Source organism: Oreochromis aureus, linkage group 22 (assembly GCF_013358895.1).
Source record: "Oreochromis aureus strain Israel breed Guangdong linkage group 22, ZZ_aureus, whole genome shotgun sequence".
Lineage (NCBI taxonomy): Eukaryota > Metazoa > Chordata > Actinopteri > Cichliformes > Cichlidae > Oreochromis > Oreochromis aureus.
In genome coordinates, this window is record NC_052962.1 from 28,044,978 (window position 1) to 28,063,177 (window position 18,200).

General features: G+C 39.1%; 3 protein-coding genes across 4 annotated transcripts; all 3 read right to left on the minus strand.

Moving 5' to 3' along the window:
- Positions 1-201: 201 nt before the first annotated feature.
- LOC116315541 (free fatty acid receptor 3-like) lies at positions 202-6,005 on the minus strand. Its single transcript, XM_039606083.1, has 2 exons — positions 5,957-6,005; positions 202-2,629 (listed from the first exon to the last, which is right to left on the minus strand). The coding sequence occupies exon 2, from the start codon at positions 2,595-2,597 to the stop codon at positions 1,635-1,637; it is 963 nt and encodes a 320-aa protein (XP_039462017.1). The 5' UTR covers positions 2,598-2,629; positions 5,957-6,005; the 3' UTR covers positions 202-1,634.
- A 1,411-nt stretch (positions 6,006-7,416) lies between these two features.
- On the minus strand, positions 7,417-10,586 carry LOC116315533 (free fatty acid receptor 3). The gene has a single exon (XM_039605582.1). It carries the CDS (start codon positions 9,206-9,208, stop codon positions 8,288-8,290), a length of 921 nt encoding a protein of 306 aa, XP_039461516.1. The 5' UTR covers positions 9,209-10,586; the 3' UTR covers positions 7,417-8,287.
- Positions 10,587-10,776: 190 nt separating this feature from the next.
- On the minus strand, positions 10,777-18,154 carry tekt2 (tektin 2 (testicular)). Of its 2 annotated transcripts, none has more exons than XM_031733301.2 (10): positions 17,427-18,154; positions 15,407-15,569; positions 15,171-15,296; positions 14,336-14,541; positions 14,107-14,250; positions 13,610-13,724; positions 12,740-12,847; positions 12,505-12,648; positions 12,345-12,424; positions 10,777-11,566 (listed from the first exon to the last, which is right to left on the minus strand). In XM_031733301.2, exons 1-10 carry the CDS (start codon positions 17,477-17,479, stop codon positions 11,359-11,361), a joined length of 1,347 nt encoding a protein of 448 aa, XP_031589161.2. In that variant the 5' UTR covers positions 17,480-18,154; the 3' UTR covers positions 10,777-11,358. The 2 variants fall into 2 exon arrangements, with proteins under 2 accessions (XP_031589161.2, XP_039461515.1); XM_039605581.1 differs by having other exon boundaries at positions 15,407-15,572.
- Positions 18,155-18,200: the final 46 nt, after the last annotated feature.

The window sequence follows — 18,200 nt, forward strand, 5'->3', positions numbered from 1 at the left end:
ATTAGCTCTTGGTATGCAGTAGTATCTTACTACGTAAGTAATTAAGTAGTAATAAAAGCAGTCCAGAGCAAATGTTTTTAAAATTTATTTCCATTTTACTTTTAAACACGTTAGTATTTTACAGTGCATTATTTGTATTTAAGGTATTTCTACATCCATCCAAAAACCATGTAAGTAGTACTCAAACACACCTGCTTCCAGCATTCAGCCTGACAGCTCCAAATAAACTGTGTTTGTGCACACTGAGTGCAGTGTACACCTGGACACGATAAAGGGCTATGAGGTGTGTACATCTCTGCACCTGCGCAAGAGTGCAGCGTTCATTGTTACTGACAGGAAATGGCCTGAAGTCAGTTATCAGTTACCTGTCTTAAGTCTCTACAAAGCACAAGGACACACACTTTATAACTGTGTCACTACATCCATGTTTAATCTCTGTGTTTACACTTCCAGGCTGTCTGTGCTCATAATTTCATATTAGCTCAGCAATGTACAGTCTCTCCGCTTCCTGCCTATATGGTCTAACATGGGGTTTTTTTTAAGTGTTTTATAGGGATAAAGCAATTATCTTTAATTAAACAGTGTCCTTGTTGAACTCTGAGTGACATGAGTACAGCACCGTGTATACAGCAGGTGCTCTGAAGGGTCTGTTTCCTGTTACATTTATAGCCAAAAGACAGACGGACAGTGCACCTCTAGCCTCTGAGTAAAGATGAACAAAAAGATAATAAGCTTTAGCTTTATAACAGTCTAGACCTCCATACATATATTATCATTCCACCTGAGCAAATAACTAAAAAAACAAAAAACCTTTTTAGTTCTTACTGTATTCAAAGTGTAACAAAGAAGTGCTCTTTTTCATCAGATAAATAATAACTCAGAGTTAATCTTCAAAAGCTGGTCCACATATCTCAACCAATCCAAAATGGGGTTCCACAGGGTTCTGTCCTTGGCTCACTTATTTTTGCACTGTTCTAGTAACAGTTATTACTCCTACTCAATTTTTCAGCATGAACCTTTTTGTGCATGATACCATTTGATCCACATCAGGAATTGATACACTTTCAATATTACTTTTTAAGCATAGCTATAACTTTTGTCTTTTTTTAGGTGGATAAAACTTCATTTAAAATACATTATCCTCCTTTGGAGAGTTTTGAAACATTTATCAGAGTTTGACTGTTTTCATAGTTTATTTCTTTGGTTGTGTAGTTCTACTAGTTTGGTTTGCAGACTGTGTTTATATCTATTTGTTTTCGTGTTCTCAGATCTTAATCATAATAAGACCTGATTCAGGGGAAAAAATAATAATTACCTTATTTTCAGGAGATAAAACTAATCTAAACCAGATTTTTCTTTAGCTCTTATTTAAAGTCCTATTTAAGTTGGTAACAAAATACTATGGTTATTTATGACATCAGTTGATAAAATCAACAGTAACACAGTTAACACACATTACAATACAGAAATTAATTCATATCACTCAAACTCAGCTTTAAATATTTTACCTTAAATAAATTAAACCACTGACAGCAACTGACTCAAAGTCACACAGTGGAACAACATTTCCTGGCTTTTCATTTTGTCCATATCTTTTGTATAAAATAAATACATTCACAATTTCTCTAGAACTTTCAAGAAGGTTCTGCTTTCTTGTATTTTTCGGTTTCTGGTTTCTGTTGAGGACGGTGATGAGTACCTTCACACCGCAGGATGTGCAGCTTTGCTGTGATGTTCCTGAAGCAGTGCTTTAACATGCTTCTAACAGCTGACGAGGACAAGTAGAAGATAAATGGATCCAGGCAGGCATTTAAGGTGCTGGAAAGCAACGCCACAGTCCTCCACTCCTGATTCTCCTTATTGACAAAGCCCACCACATGGGAGATGTTGTAAGGACCAAAACAGACGCAGAATACGATCAGTGTGCCAAGAGCCAGACCAATGCATCGCAGCCTCCGCCGCCTGCTGATATTTGGGAGACGGGACAGGATAAGGATTAGGTTGACATAGCAGAAGCAGCAGATGATGAAGGGGATGCAGAAGAGGACGAGGAAGAGCTCGAGGCGGAACGGCAGCAGGATTGCAAGCTCTTTATCGGAGAAATTTAGGTAGCAGTTAGGTGGAGGTGTGGCGGGAGTGCTGCCATTGGTGTCTCTCCACTGGAGGTAAGGCATGATGTAGACGACGATGAGGTTCAGAGACGTTAGCAACCAGAACATGACGCAGGCCAACAAAGCATAACGAGGCCGCCGATTGAGGGAATGCCTGATGGGGTGGGCGACCCCTAGGTAACGCTCCACACTCACGGCGGTGAGCAGCAGGGTGCTGTTGTAGATGGTAACATAGAAGAGAAAACCAGTTAAGGGACAGAGGGAGTAGGGCACCAACCACTCCATGTCATCAAAGGCCTCCTTCATTTTAAAAGGCAGCAAAGCCAGGAAAATCAGGTCTGAGATGGTCAGGTTGAGGAGGAGGATGTCTATCGGGGTTGGCTTGCGATACACCTTGCGGCAGAAGGTACCAAATGCCAGGATGTTGGCAGGAACTCCCATGAGGAAGGTGATAATGTAGACAGAAAGCAGCAGAGTGTATGCCATGGTGGCTTCTTAGAGACGCACTCTCAGAGACACTGCAGGGAGGAAGAAAGAAGGTTATGATCAAGTAGCGCCAATGCCAAAGAATCAAAAACAGCTCATGCTCACATTTTTCTTAACTTTACATCAGAAAGAAAGAAAGGCATAAAGCTTAATAGAAAAACAGCTAATATATTTCATCTGCCATAGAGATGTGAATGTTTATATAACTCCATGCATTAATATTAATAAGTCAATTTTGTTGTTTGTAAAGGAAACAAGTCAAGTTCTTGTCTTTTTCATTTGTTTGCTTGTTTTTTTTTAAGCTAAAATGTTTAAAAAATACACAAAAAAAGAAAGTTTTTCAGAAAGTCATCAGCCTGTTCTTTCTTTGCCACTACCAGGTAAAGGCACTGAACTTTGACTTTAAACACAGAACAAAGCAAGCAGTGGTCACAACAACACATTATCTTCTCTAAAGCTTCACACGCTCTTTGACATCAGATTCAAACATTTACAAATAGTCATGTTTTTAAAAAGAAAAGAAAAAATAAACAGTCGGTTATTTCTTGTTAGTTCTTTTTCAGCATCCTAACACATCAGCTGATTGCTACCTTACCATGTAGTAAACCTTTTAAAGACACACACAAATTTATATGCTTTTTTTATATTTGAAAGTAGTACTTCAGAATTAGTGTGGTGTATGAAGTGTCAAAGTTTTTTTCTGGGAAACAAAAAAATTAAGAAAACTGGAGCAACTGGTGAGCTCTCTGCTGCAGAGGAATAAAATACTTTTTATTCTTCTTTGCAATCAGAAACTCCCCAAGCTTTCTAAACACACATACTTTTAAAGCTGATTGTTAAAAAGTAACAAACATCTGAGTCCATTTGACTCAGATTTACCTGCAACATCTTACTGTCAAAGAAATGCAGAAAGTGGGACAAAATATCTGCATATAAAGACATCCAGAAGTGAAATATGCCCTGTTCGAAGTTAACTGGAGATAAACTCACCTGACTCAGGCTTTGAAATCCAGCCTCTCCATGACAGAGTGCTCTGTAGTGCTGCAGCTCTCTTCACCTCTTGGAAACAGACTGTTTGATCAGATCACAAGACTGCCCCTAATATCGTCATCCTTCTGCGCCTACTGTCTCTCCTTCGCCAGCGGAAATTTAATAAACTTCTGAACCTTTCGTTCTCACCATTCTCCAAATATCATCTCCCAGCAACCGCTGAGAAGCTCAGCGCAGCGTGGGAGGAAATGATTAATCAGAACTTTTCGTGTAAAAGGCCAAGGCACTAACAAAGAGAGGAGGAAGATTGTTTCCTCTCTCTCTGCTCTGCTGTGACCAGAGGAGAGAATTTACGCTTAAAAAAAGCCAATTTTATTTTGTTTTTTTATATCAACATTTTTTCGTTGTTGGATCCCACAAAAAGGTCTGTAAGTGCATTAAACTATAAGATACCTAATTTTGAAATCCAAGTCAAAATTTTAAAAAAAAAGTGGCCGGAAAAGTGATTCTTTTTGAGCCATCCCTGATTTCTTCAAGTTTTCTTCAAGTTTTATCTTTCAAAGTTTTATCTTTCAGTCCAGTCCTTGTACCGAACCATTTTCAGAGGAGTGTTTAGTTTATTTGTGTTTTGTTCTCATTTTCTTTTAACACTGACCTATGAGTCAATCAAGCAGAAGAAGGCACCAAACTCAAGAGAGATGAACCAGTGTTGTGTTTACACAGACAACTTAGCAAAACAACAGTTTTTAATTGTTTCGCTAGGGAGCGGTGACCCATTTACTGTTTGCCAAGCCTCATCAGAAATGGTCTCAGGTCTTAGGCTGCCATTCTTAAAGGAGGGAAAAGGCAGAGGTGTGCCAAATTACACAAGAACTGGACTATAAATCAGTTGAAACAGGCGCGATAGAGTGATGACTCCAAATTTTGTACATCCGTATATTTTCTTTTTATAACACGACAACTGTCTAAACTCACAACTGTTATCCCAGCTGCTTTTGTGACAAGTAAAAGCAAGCAAAAATTTACTGAACCATCCATTTACAAAATACACTATTAAGATAAAACAGCACTATTTCAACAAGGTCTGATTTTCCAGATTTAGTCTATTGTCATTACTCTCACAGGGGATTTAGTGAGAGGACCCAAAAACAAAGAGGAGCAGTTCCAGTAAACAAAAGCTAGCCATTTAAAAGTCCAATAAACAAAATTGTAGAGTCCAAATAGAAGTTTAAAAGCAAGACAAATAAAATCCACACAAGAACTCATACACAGAAGAACAGCAGACAACTCTGCAAAGGATGGGGGAGAACTATTTATACACAAACTGCTAATCAGATGATTGGAAACATGAGATATATTTCAGGGTAATCATGCAGGAAGAAGGGGCACAAGAGATAAATCACTATCAAAACAAAGCAGGGAATCAATAACAGCTGCACTGAAATAAGGACAAACATATAACATGCATGAACGTAACAGAAGAGGTAACATAGAGAGGTATAATGAGTCCACAAACACACTGAAGACCCATAATGCTCAGGAATAAATGATAAGCAAACCCTGAACCATCAATAAAACTACAAACCAAACAGAGAACAGGGATTAACTGTGGGGGCTGTGACAATCACATGTACATTAAAAAACATGTACAGACTCCAGTAATAAAGATGGAATTTAATTCTTAATGAAGCAACTTGGGATACAACAAATTTCGATCTGATCTGATAACGTTGGAGTTAATTAATTATTTTTCAGCAATCCAGTGAGGTGGGCCAGTTTTGGCCAGTGGGCCACGTTTAACACCAGGAGAGTAGCAGAACCAGCTCTGCTTGCAAGTTGAAATATAATAAGGTGGGTTTATTAAAAATATATAGATAATATAAAAGCTCAAATTTTAAAAAAAATAAGAAGAATTCCCTCAGAAAAAAAGTTTGCTAAGCTCACCATATTTAGAGTAATTTGAGTAAGACAGCTGTGTGCTGACCACGTAGCTTTTTTTACAAGGTTAATGCATTTTATACATCTTAGTTTCGCTGACTTTTTAAAGCACAAACTCTAAAAATATGAAGAGCCTTGTCTTGTTTCTGTTGCCTAACATGAAGCTTGTCAGTCGCATGTTTGTCACATTCCTGATTGCATTTCACTTATAACTTCTGGAAAGTTAAAAACAAAAATATAAAATGCATATAATACATGAAGCTGCAAGCTGGTTACACTTTTTAAAATGTTTCTAAATCCTCACTTTTCTATTCATATCCAGATTTACCTGAAAGTATGACTTTGAGTCATTTTCGATGTCATCTAAGGTACCAAGAACTCAATAATAGGGATTAAATAAACATGATAAAGACAGAGATGGGTCGGTTTACCTGACGTGATGCGATCAGTCTGCTGCCCACTTAGTCCTTCAGCTCCGCTGTGCTCTAACACCGGGTGTGTTTGTGTCTCAACCCCTCCCACCAGCCTCTCTTTTTATATCACCTCAGAGCACATCAAATCTCTAAACAACAAGGATTTGTGTGCAGGACGGCGTCAGATGACCCCAGTCTGATGTGCATGAGTGGAAGCTGAACATTATAGGCACATTAAGACCAGATGTGTTTATCATGCGGTGGCTCGTATACAGTAGCGCTGAACACGAGCCAAGAGTCCGAGTATTTATTTGGAAATTTTCCACTCAAATCTTTGCATGCAGGTTATCCAGGAGGAACACAGAAGCTTATCAACACGTGTGTGTTTTTATTGTGTTTTTAGTTTGTATGTGTTAATGTTTTTATTTTTACTTTGCATTGTTTGTATTTATTTATTTTACTTAATACATATTGGTTGGAAGTCTGTTAATTTATTATTTTTTATTTATTTCACAAAAGTACAGCATGATTTATAACTGTATATCTTTCCATATTATCATATGTGTGTAGTGTATTTACTTAAACAGTCTTTGTTTTTTTAGCATGCTATAACAAAACAGGTGTTTCCTGAGACCCAAGCTATTGTTTGGGAAGGATTTTTAATTTCTACTAGCTATTTGGGATTAGTGTTACCTGACTGGCGTGAACTCTAAGCATCTTTTTTGAACGTTAATGACATTAGTAATTTTTAATGTCCTCATATGAAGACAACGGGTTTATTTTACAGCATCAGACAATAAAGTCACCAAAGTATAACACACTTTATTGACCAGAAGGAAGTATAAGGTTCAGGATGAGGACACAGGGTCTCACAAAGGTGACAAACTAAAGAGAAAACTTGAACTTCTGACCCTAACACTGTTATGCTGTGAGGAGTATAGTTATCCCATTAGAAGGATATGTGTCCTGTGATGAAACATATCTATTATAATGGGAATCTTTATTCAATCAGTATATTTTTACAAAGTTGTTTTGCTCTTTTTAAGACCTCTTCATTAGTCAGTCTGTCATTGCACGATGACTCACATCTCTGCTGTACTGATGGTGTCCATAGGTTTCTTGTTTAATATCCATGCTTACATGAGGACAGGTGTATTGTAGGCATCTAGGACTCTCTTTGTTTTCTTAAAGCGAAATGGACTGCGATCACTACAAGTCTGCCCCTGGATACACTTTACAAGCTTTCACTGAGTCCCTGAACCTTCCTCTGAAGGCAATGTCATCTATTTCCAATGATATAGTGATTTCGCTTTATCTGTCCAATAAGATGCTGACCGCTTTTATTTCTTGATCCAAGACTTACCTCTCATCTCCAACTTTGCATTAAAGTCACCCATGATTGATCACAAGTCAGATTTATTATTTTTAATTTTCTGAAAAGACAAACCACACAACACATTTGTAAACGCACTGCTTTATTAGTCAAGAGACTCAACTTTTCAGGATCTGATCAATTTATGCACAAACAAAAAATTTATGATGTTCATTTAAATTTAATTAATTTCAGACATCATATTTTTGATAATTAAAGTTTATTTAGTTTATTAAAAAGCAGTTTAAAACACACACACACACACACACATACACAGAACACACATCACACACGCCACACACACACTCATTTTCATATCTTAGTGAGGACATGTTTTTAACATAATGCTTTCCCCAGCCATTTACCCTAACCTTGACCCTTAGACTAAACCTAACCATAATCTAATTGTAACCCTGACACTAAAAACACAATTCTGCCACTGAAAATAAAGGCAGCTGTGTTGTGATTAGCTTCACCTGTGAGAAATGTCTTTTAATGCTGAACACTTTCCAAAACATGACACATTTTAAAGTGAGCTTTTACAGCTTGAGACACCAGATGGAGCCATTTAAAATCAGCCGATAAACATTCCTCATGAAATTCGAAATAAAATGTTTAAACATGCACAGTGTGCCTGGTCAAAAACAATGATTTCACATACTATCCATACGTCATTTTAATCCAAAACCGGGATCAGCAAAACATTACATGTGACACAGCAGTACCTCACAGCTGTATTCAAACAGGTCATTAACGCCTGACGACACAAAGCTTTAAAGAAGTCAGTCAGCTCTGAATTAACAGACTTCATGTAGCTGGACAGTCAGTGTGGAGGAGGTTTACTGGGTCTGTTTGCAGAGGTTACTGGTACATGAAGGGTGGTCATATCAGACCAAATGTTTGTGACACTCTCAGGTCATCTAAGCCCCAGGTTTGCTCCCCTCAGATGGGACAGTTGGTGGTCTAACTTTTGAAGCTTAACTGATGGCTTTACACTGGTACCGAGAACCCCCCCTGTGGCTGAACTGCCTTTGCCGTCCACAGATTCTTCCCAAGATGCCTCTTGACATGACTGGAGATAGCATCAGCATGACCACAGGGTCCAGGAATACGTTACAGGTGCTCGTCAGCATAGCGTACGTCCTCCACTTCACGTTCTCCCCCATCACAAACCCCACGACGTGTGAGGCGTTGTAGGGTGCGTAGCAAACCACAAACACAGCAAGCGTGGACAGCGCAACAGCCAGCACTCTCTTTTTTCCCATGGGGGACAATTTTGAGCGCCACACCAGCGTGACGCAGCGCATCGTGCAAAAAGTTGACACAATCAGAGGCAAAAGAAACAGGGCGATGGCCATCTCCAGGCGGAGTGGCAGCAGCACGGCCAGCTGAGACGCACTAAAATCTTCATAGCATACTGAGGAGTTATTACCTGTGGAAACAAAAAAACCCCCTTCTCCGACCACCACGCCGGGGCTGAGGTGTAGCACCACCAACAGCCACAAGACAGCGCTGATGATGCAGGAGTTACGAGCACAGCGCCATCTCTTGTAGGTGATCGGGAATGCTATGCTGAAGTAACGGCCCGCTGTTACAGCAGTGATGAACAGACAGCTGCCATACAGGGACGAGAAGAGGAAGAAGTTGTAGACAAGACACACAGGAGCAGGCAGCCTCCAGTCCTGAAGCAAAGTCTCCAGAGTCTTGACAGGCAGCCAGACTAACAGCCCCAAGTTGGCCAGACACAAGTTGAGGGCGTAGACCACGTTGGGTGTGGCACCATGTTTACGAGCCTTGCGCATGTACACAAAGAAGACGAGCAGGTTGGCGGGAAGGCCGAGCAGAAAGGTCAAGATGTAGATGAGGAGAGCAATGCAGTCCTTGACAGCCAGCTGCATCTCTACAGATGAGTTCACTAAACTGGTAGCACCGCCTCCAGTTTACCATGACATAGTTTGAAGGTTGAAGAAAAGTCTTGCCTGGAAATATATACACTGCTGACCTTTTGTCCTCTCCGCTTATCTACCACATCTTTAAAACAGCAAAGTCTCCGTTTGGAATGTTTTCCGAGGCGGTAAAGTAGCTGCAGAAGAGCCGGGTTTCTCTCGCCATCATGTGCACAAGCAGGTCTGAGGCACAGAGACAGGTGATGCCAAAAAAAAAAAAAAAAAAAAGAGGTGGTGGCCACAAATGGGAGGATGTGTATGGGCAGACAGGGGGCGAGGTCCATACGACATCATGACAGACGCAGATAAGAAGACGTACTCACCCATGCAGAAGCTGGGGGGCATTTAGCCGGCACCAGGCCACCTTAATTGCCTTCTCAGTGAAGGACAACAGACAGTTAGCATCTGGGCCCTTAAGTGAAATGGTTCAGAATAATTCAACCTGTCAGGAAGCACATGCCCATCCTCTTCAATTCAAGGCTGTCTAAATGAACTGGAGGGCCAGGCAGTAAAGTCATAAATGTGCTGAAAACTGATGGTTAGTGCGAGCAGAGGATGGGTTGGGCTTTGGGAAATGGTGATTTGTTTGTGACACGAAGGCACTTCGAACAGTTTTATGGTGGACGGTGTTTTCCTTATTGTGGGTGTTCTGTGTGCGCATGTGGGAAAGTGTGTTAGGCGAGGTGGGTGTGTCATGCGGGAGGCTGCTGGTGAAGAAAATGGAGCAGAAAATCCACCCGACAGATTTTTTTTTTCCAAGAATGGAGCTGCCGCCATTCGAAACACAGCTATTAGGTGTTTGATCAGTCTATTGATCCAGTCTTTAAAACAAACGTCTACAGCGTCCAGTCTTCGGATATTTGAAGATAAATGAACGTGACAGTAGCAAAGCTTTTATTTACCAGTCTGATTTTGTTTTTCCTTTCAGGCCGTTTCTGTTTGCACTGTCTTGCGTCATTTTCTCCGGTAGCGCTTCCATTTCTGTTATTGATATTAATGCAGCACCATTACCTAGTCTAGTGCTCACTGTGTTGTAGTTGTGTGATTTGCCAAAATTAACTGCTTGACAAATTTAAAATACTTCAGTTACGCTCTGATGTTTTTCTGAGATGTTTCCTGGAAAGAACAGTTAAAAATGGTTCCAATTATTGGGAAAACAGGGGCATCAATGATCATGTCTACTTAAGAAATGGGAAATTTAACACAGCTGAGCAAAAATGGAGAGTTAAGCACTGAAAAGTTAACCAGTAAAGAGTTTATCTGTGTTTAAAATGAACCTTTCTTTCACAGAAAAAACTATTGCTGTGTAATTTGCACCTGGTGCAGTAATCATGTCCTGGAAAGTATCTTCTTTTTGTCTCACATGGGAGGGTTTTGGATTTTTTGTGTTATTTTCAGACAACTTCTGTTCTTATCTGAGCAGATCTTACTCGCCGAACATCTGTTAAAAACAGCTCACCCGAGATCATCTAGTGACTCATAAAAAGGCAGTGAATGACACAAACACATCCATCTGAAGACTTTACTACAGCGCCGGGTGAGGTTTATTATTTTAGGCAGGCTGTTTACCAGGTTATTTTATCAGAGTCAAAGTTCCCCTCATTATTGCAGCTTTTAAGCTGCCAGCAGCGTCAGTTGATCAAACAGTGTGGCAAAACTAAACAAAGCCATTAAAGCATAAAAGAACCGAACAGGCATGAACACGTGCAATTTCACGTGTGAATTTTGGATAATTATATGATGATGATATAGTTTGAAGGGTGAATCTTTATTTTACTCAAAAGACTGTTTAATCCACAACTTAGAGATGATAATTCAATCATTTCTAGCTGGATTATGATACACAAAAATGCAAATTAACCACACAAACAGGAGGTCAGGAGAATAATTTTAAAAGAGGAGAAAAGTTCCAGCTGGAGTAAGTTTGTTTTTTTTTCTTCGGGACTACTTTGTGAAGCGAACTGTGCCCATACTTTAAATTAAACTTATAGTGTGGGTAGATTTTTGTGTATCCATTGCTTGTTTATGCCCGCAGGGTTAAACAAATTAAACTTAAAATAACTATTAGATTTTTTTCCCTCAAAAACATTCAGACCATCTTCTCACTGAGCCAGCAGCTTCAGGTTGCTCCTCCCACTGGAGTTTGCCAGCGGGACCACGAGCGCCGCGTTTTTATTGTCGGTGCTGGAGGTTGATGTGAGGCGAGCGCGGGTGTTCATGCTTCGTTGTTCCAGAGACAGAGCTTCCTGTTTTCTGGAAAGATCCTGCAGCATGCGGGAGTGATGCAGCTTCATGTTCTGCAGAGACTGCCTGAGAGAGGATTACAGGAGCAAGCAGAGATGAATATCAGCTCCGGCGGCATGCATGCTCGAGAAGTTCTTCTGAATTTGGTTTTATGGTTTATCATTACTTTAAAACATCACAAACCCATAAATGCATTTCTCTTTATATTCAAGATTGTAAGAGTGACAGATATATTATTTATAGTCCTATGTTATTTCAGCGATAACTCTATAACTTGTCTGTTTCTCTTCCATTAGATTGTTTATACACTTCCCATTCTAATAAAAAGCCACATATTCTATAATTGGACCTAATATTTATTTCACTGGACAAACTTGAGATGTGATGATGCCACACATAGTATGATTTCAATAAGGTCTCATATTGGTGATGGAAGAGTCGGACCCTTCTGTCTCAAGCACATCCCTTTGATTCTCAAGGTCTGGACATTGTCATCTTGGAATTTACCCGTGCCATCAGGGAAGAAATTGGTGGAAAAAGTTGCTCATTCAGTACACTCGGATAGTAAGCTGACCTAATTTTTCGGGCATTTAACGTTATTCAGTTACAATCTGCTGAACTGAAGCAACCTCCAGTCATAACACTTCCTTTACAGGGTTATGCAGTAGTCACCAGGCTTGATGAGTGCATCACTTCATCCACCTCTCTTCTTACCCTGATGCTCCAACACTCCCAAACAGGGTTGAGAGTACATTATGTTGTGTGTAATATATACAATACATATATATTATTATTATTGTTACTACTACTTAGTTTGGCCACACAAATAAAAATGAAGACTCACTGAGCTTCAGAGAGCTTCTGCTTCAGAGCCGCGATCGTGGCCTCCAGTTGCTGGACTTCATTAACGAGGCCGTGCTGCACCTGCAAACCATCACGAAAAAAGGAGAAAAGGCTTTTAATGCAATCAGTGACACGTCTGCTGCTATATACCTGATATATACCTCATCTCTGCACAGGTCCATGTTAGGCCTGTTGGTCCTGGTCTCCAGTCTGGTGTGAGCCAGCTTCAGGTTGGCTGTCTTTGCCTGCAGATCTGCATCCAGCCCGTGGATGTCACTTTCCATTTCTGCCATTTCCCCCTCAGTCTACAGACGGACGTACAGGCAGTGGGAACATGCGATGACAAACTATACTCCCTCCCCCTGCTACAAACAGCTATTATTTATAAGATCTTACAGTTTTTATTTGCCACTCCAGCTCATGTCGGGCCTGCTCTTCGTGGTGATTACGTTTGCGGAGAGCAAAATCTGTAGCTCTGCGTTGAGTCTCCAACTCATTCTGCAGCTACGAAATAAAAAGAAAGAAAGAAATGAACAGCAAATAAGCCCCACCTACTCTAAGCAAGATTAGCGCACAATATAAAAAATAAAACTAAAACACAAATTAAAGAAATCCTTTAACCCTCTGCAGCGCCTCCAGGTGTTTAAACACCGACATGTGAAACAATTTTCTTATTAACATTTAAGTAAAACCTTTATCCTATAGATTAAAACTGCCTAGAATATCAATGATTTATAAGTTAAATGTGACATCAGAAGTTTTTTCAACAAACAAAAAAAATGTAATACACGCATTTAATACACACAGCGCATCTTTGTGATGAAAGGACATTTTAAAAGCATAAAAAACGTTCACTATGAGTTTTAACTTTGAATATATCCCAATAACAATTTTAAATCAAATATTCTTCTTAAAAAAGAAAACAAAAACAAAAAGAGCAGCATTCCAAATTTAATTAGCTACGTTTTTACAAAGATCAATAAATGTGGTAACTACATATCTCCTCTTTAATTTAAGCTTTTAAACATGGATCTGCGATGTGTGGGTGAAAAGCTTTTAATCATTAAATAAACATTTGTCAAATCTGGAGAACACAGACTGAGCACAGAGAGAGGGTTGCATCAATATTTGTGCACGGCTTAATGAGCATTAAAGTGATTAGGTGGTTATCATTTTTAATTTTTTTCATTAAATAAAATACTTGAATAGTACTTGGTCGCATAGTAAGTAATATTCAAGACCTCCTACTAGTTGCAGCCCACCTACCTGTGCTCGGGTGAGGTTCATATCCTCCCTTATTTGCTGGGAAACCTGCATCGCCTCATGGGCACGAGCCACATTATGCTGGCTGAACTGGACCCACTCCTGGGGGGTGGAGGAACTACACCAAAGACAGCAGTTATAACAGTAGTAGCAGCAATGAATGATACAGTTTATATAGACAGCAGTAATCAAGCATCACAAAAACACATAAGTACACAATATTACAGTGACACTCAGTAGTTATGTTTTTTTGTGTAAAAGAAAAAAATTGCATATAAATTTCATGTAAAAAGTATATATTACAAAAGCTTTATGAAAAGTTCTAACACCTTGCTGTAATTTGGCTCTATGTAAATAAAACTAAATTGAATTTCCACAGTTTAGCAAATGAGGAGTAATATTCAACCAATCTTTTAATTATGATAATAATTTATGCTATACACTAGCATTTTATGATCTACATACTTCATACTTCATGCACACCCTCATCTGAAGATTACCCTGATGGTATGCGTGTCGGGTTGGTCTTTAGGGAGATGTGGGGCGATTTTATCGTAAGTGACAGACAGGACATGTCAATATCCAGGGCATCCATCTTGTTCTGGAGATCAGCAGTCAGCTGGTGCCGCACCTCCTGCAGAATGCTTAGCAACCAGGAATAAGGGAGGTGCTTAGAAGATGGCTAAAGTCACTGTGCATTTTTTTCAGCAGTGAAAAACAGAAACTTACCATAGCTGCTCAAAGGCCCTGCTAGTGTGCTGCTGCAGAACTTGCTGCACTCTTTCAATCAGCTCCACCTCTTTCTTCAGCTGTTCGTCCACGGGGTCCGTGACCAGCTCGTGCCCTTGCCGTCCCTCCCTCAGTGTCAGGCATTCAGTGGTGACCTCCAGAGGAACAGCAGTGGCAGCCAAAGCTTGCTCGGTGTGCTCTTTGGACTGACACCAAGGTGAAGCCCACATAAATGAAAGTTATCTCAGAGCCAAGGGGCAAAGATTTTATGAGCACTTGATGAAGAAACACCTAGAAGTTTCTTTAAGTATGACACATGTACACAAGTTTAACAAATGTTTAGGAACATTAAAAGAAACTAGCCTTAACTACCTAGCACACACTTTATGTAAAAAATGGACAAAAGGCACCTCTGAGTCATACTGGGGCCATCTTGGATTTTGAAATCAGACATCATGAGCGAGAGGCAAGCTGACATTTCCACTATAGGGCACAGTCTACCCAGGCTCTGCACATCCCAATTTATTGTCTCCAAACGAGAGCATCATTTACAAAATGCAAATCAGGCTGTATTAAACAAGATTTTAAACCAGGGACTGAGACCTTAAACATATTAGGAATATGTTTACTGAGTTATTAAACCAAATAAAAAGTCAGGATATTTCTCACATCCAGATGGTGTCACCATCTGCTGGTCATTAGAAAGAAAACAGGTTTAAGGCACTGAAACGTTGGCTTGACTTTTTAGACAAAGAAGTATATCAGCTACCGTATATCTATGTTTCGTATACAGTCTACAGATTCACTCTGTTTTTAAAAAGTCTGAATAAATCACCAGTGTCAGAGTCTCCATCTCTTCATCCACTTTCTGAGCACAAGTTTCCAACACTTCCTTCCACCGAGCAACATCCCAAACACGGTCACTCAGCCTACGACACGTATCGGTCTCATCCCAGTGTGTCTACGGAGAAAAGGTGCTTTATTAACAGTGTGGATTAACGTGTGGAGAAAAAAAGGAAATTGTTGGATGGTCCGTGTCCTTTGAGCTCTGCCAACAAAACGAGAACCCACCTTAAAGTTAGTCTCGTTGCGTAGTGTCCTCCCTTCCTGTCTGATGACATTCGAAATATGTCGTTCATGTTGAGCTGTGACAGACAGCTGCTGATTGTTGCTGGTCCACTCTGACACACTGCGGTGCAGGCCAGGCTTTGCATTTAGTGAAGACATCATATTTCTGCTGAAACAAGGCCCAGATTCACTAGATCTGTCATGTACATGTGAATGTGGGGGATCTTTTTCTATGTCTCTGTGAAGATCAAACACCAACACATATACTACCAGTGCAAAGGTACTACCAGAAAAAAAGTGCAGTAATCAGTAGCAATTACAAACTGAGATACATTCATGGTTCCTTATTACTGTCATGGGGAGGCTGTGTGCAGGCAGGAGTGGTGGTAAGGAGGACCCAAAGTGCAGACTCACAGAGATGGAAGGTAAACTCAAACTTAGATTTATTGTAAACCAAAAACTAAACTGAAAACTACAAAGCCAACCGGGCTGACAGGCAGAACACACAGCATAGTAGACGGTAGATCGCGACACAGAAACAAACGACAAAACACAAGTTTACAAGAAGCCCTCGAGCACCCTAACCAGGGTACACCAGGCACCCTAACAATTACAAAATATTGGCATTATATCTCCTGAAAAATCTGAATGATCACAAAAACTCATCAAAGTTCTGCTCTTTATTTTGAATGTTTCCATTTTATTAAATACCACAATAGTAATTTGCTTTGATCCAAGGTAAATATTGCATTGTTTGTTACTCTGTTTTGTGTCAGTGAATATATTGCAGTTAATCAGCTACTTTAGATACACTTTTATGACTCTATCAAAACTGCACACAATAAACCCAATAGTGTATTAATTATATAAGTGCCCCATCTGGAGCGTTAGCAATAATAATATAATTATGAAATGCTGACAAAGTAAACTGATAGATGTTATTACAATATATATTTGAAAGTGTGCTTTGTGTTAATAAACCACACTTACAAACAAACCATCCCTGTGTATTTAATAACACTAAATGCAGATTTGAGATTTAATGGGCTGCCAGAAACAGAAACATTAATAAAACATCAGTGATAAAAGTAAGAAAATAAACAGATACCACACTGTGTAACTACTCCTTTCAAAGTCACATTACCTCTTAGCAACTGGGAAAGCATGCAAGAAGGAAATTTTTAATTTAATTATTATAAATAATTTGGATTGTGAAATCAAAAGAAATCAGGGCAGGCGGGAGGAAAAGAGGAAGAAAACAGAGTCATGGGTGTAGTGAAGGAGCTGATGAGATGGACGCAGATGATCTACCACTAAAGGGAGCAGCCGAAAGAACAAGATGACACACCTTTGTGAAATATTAGGAATTAAGTAATTATTGGAGTCCAAAATGCTGCACCACCACGTACAGTTATTTATTTTATGGTCGTAATTTTATTGTTATTCTCAAACAGGTCTCTCTTGTAAATGAGACATTGAGTCTCAGTGGGACTACCTGTATAAATAAATGTTAGATTAAAAATATGAGGAAATAAATAATTATTATTTAAAGCGGGAAAACATGCAAAAAAAATAGAAACAAGTTCAAAGGAAAGCCATATGACTTTTTATTATGTACATGCATGAATAAATGATCAAAAATGCACCAAAATGTTCTACCAGCTGTCTCCCCGATTTATCTGTAATTAATTGATTCATACAAAAACTGACGTACTCTTTTCTTACTCTGTGCCAGTTATTAATGAACGAGTACAGCATTAAATGCAATAGAGTGGAATCAGGAAATGCAACAAGATAAAAACAGTCAAGTAGGCTAAAATATTACATTAATATTTTAGCCTACTTGTACATTAAATGTACTTCAGTGTTCGAAAATACCAACATTGACAAGCTCATTTGAATATTCATTGTTTTCCCCTTCTGAATCTGGATGCCCCCCTTTATGATTTCTAGATCTAAATCTGAAAAATATTGTAATGTTTAAATTTAGCTGAAATGTTTCGTCACTTCGAATCTTACTCACCGGAATTCTGGAACCTCAGAACTGAGCTGGTTTTTCCGGGCTTTGTTATCCATGGCGACCGTCTCTAGGCAACAAGTACACACAACGTGCGCCTAAAAGGCTTTAATAATTAAAATACCTTCCTTACGTTTAGTTTTGAGTCAGATTACCAGGAAATAATCATCAGGGAACATAAGCAACTTAAATCCACTTTGCCTAAATGACAGACGGGGAAAATTCCTGTTACACTTGTAGAAGCAGGCTTGAGTCTAATAGACTTATTCTGCTTAAGGAAAGAGAAAACGCTCAGTACTTATCTAACACAATCAGACAAATGCGGAGAAATTATTGCAAATGTACTACTGTGGTAGTAGCACCAAACTGACACCTTTACACACCCTTCCTGTCGCATAACTATGAAGGATAAAAAGCTAAAATAGTAAAGCTAAGTATTAAAGTTTTGATGTAATATGAATAAAAATAATCTAATTATCTGAATAATGTGACCAATTTGAGATCGATAGTGTTGCAAAATTGAAAAAAATAGGGTCATATAACACTTTTAGGGTTGGAAATATATTAAAGAAAACAATTTAAAAAAAATTTATTTACGTTTTTTGGGGAAGGAGCGCATCTGTGTATCTATACATATATGCACGTATAAGTATCTACATGTGTATAACTATATATACACATCTTTAATTATTAATTATTGTTTATTATTAAAGCTGGACTATTTTGACAAGCACCAATTTCTGTTGTGATGTATTATATTGTAGTTAACATTTACCAAAA

What these genes read in the sequence shown, in the direction of transcription:
- LOC116315541 (XM_039606083.1), bottom strand. Translation starts at nt 2,597, where the DNA reads ATGGCATACACTCTGCTGCTTTCTGTCTACATTATCACCTTCCTCATG.
- LOC116315533 (XM_039605582.1), bottom strand. Translation starts at nt 9,208, where the DNA reads ATGCAGCTGGCTGTCAAGGACTGCATTGCTCTCCTCATCTACATCTTG.
- tekt2 (XM_039605581.1), bottom strand. Translation starts at nt 17,479, where the DNA reads ATGGATAACAAAGCCCGGAAAAACCAGCTCAGTTCTGAGGTTCCAGAA. An exon ending in GCAACGAGACTAACTTTAAG is followed by an intron (nt 15,297 to 15,406) that starts GTGGGTTCTCGT and finishes TTTTCTCCGTAG; the next exon opens with ACACACTGGGATGAGACCGA. An exon ending in TGGAGTGGCAAATAAAAACT is followed by an intron (nt 12,649 to 12,739) that starts GTAAGATCTTAT and finishes GTCCGTCTGTAG; the next exon opens with ACTGAGGGGGAAATGGCAGA.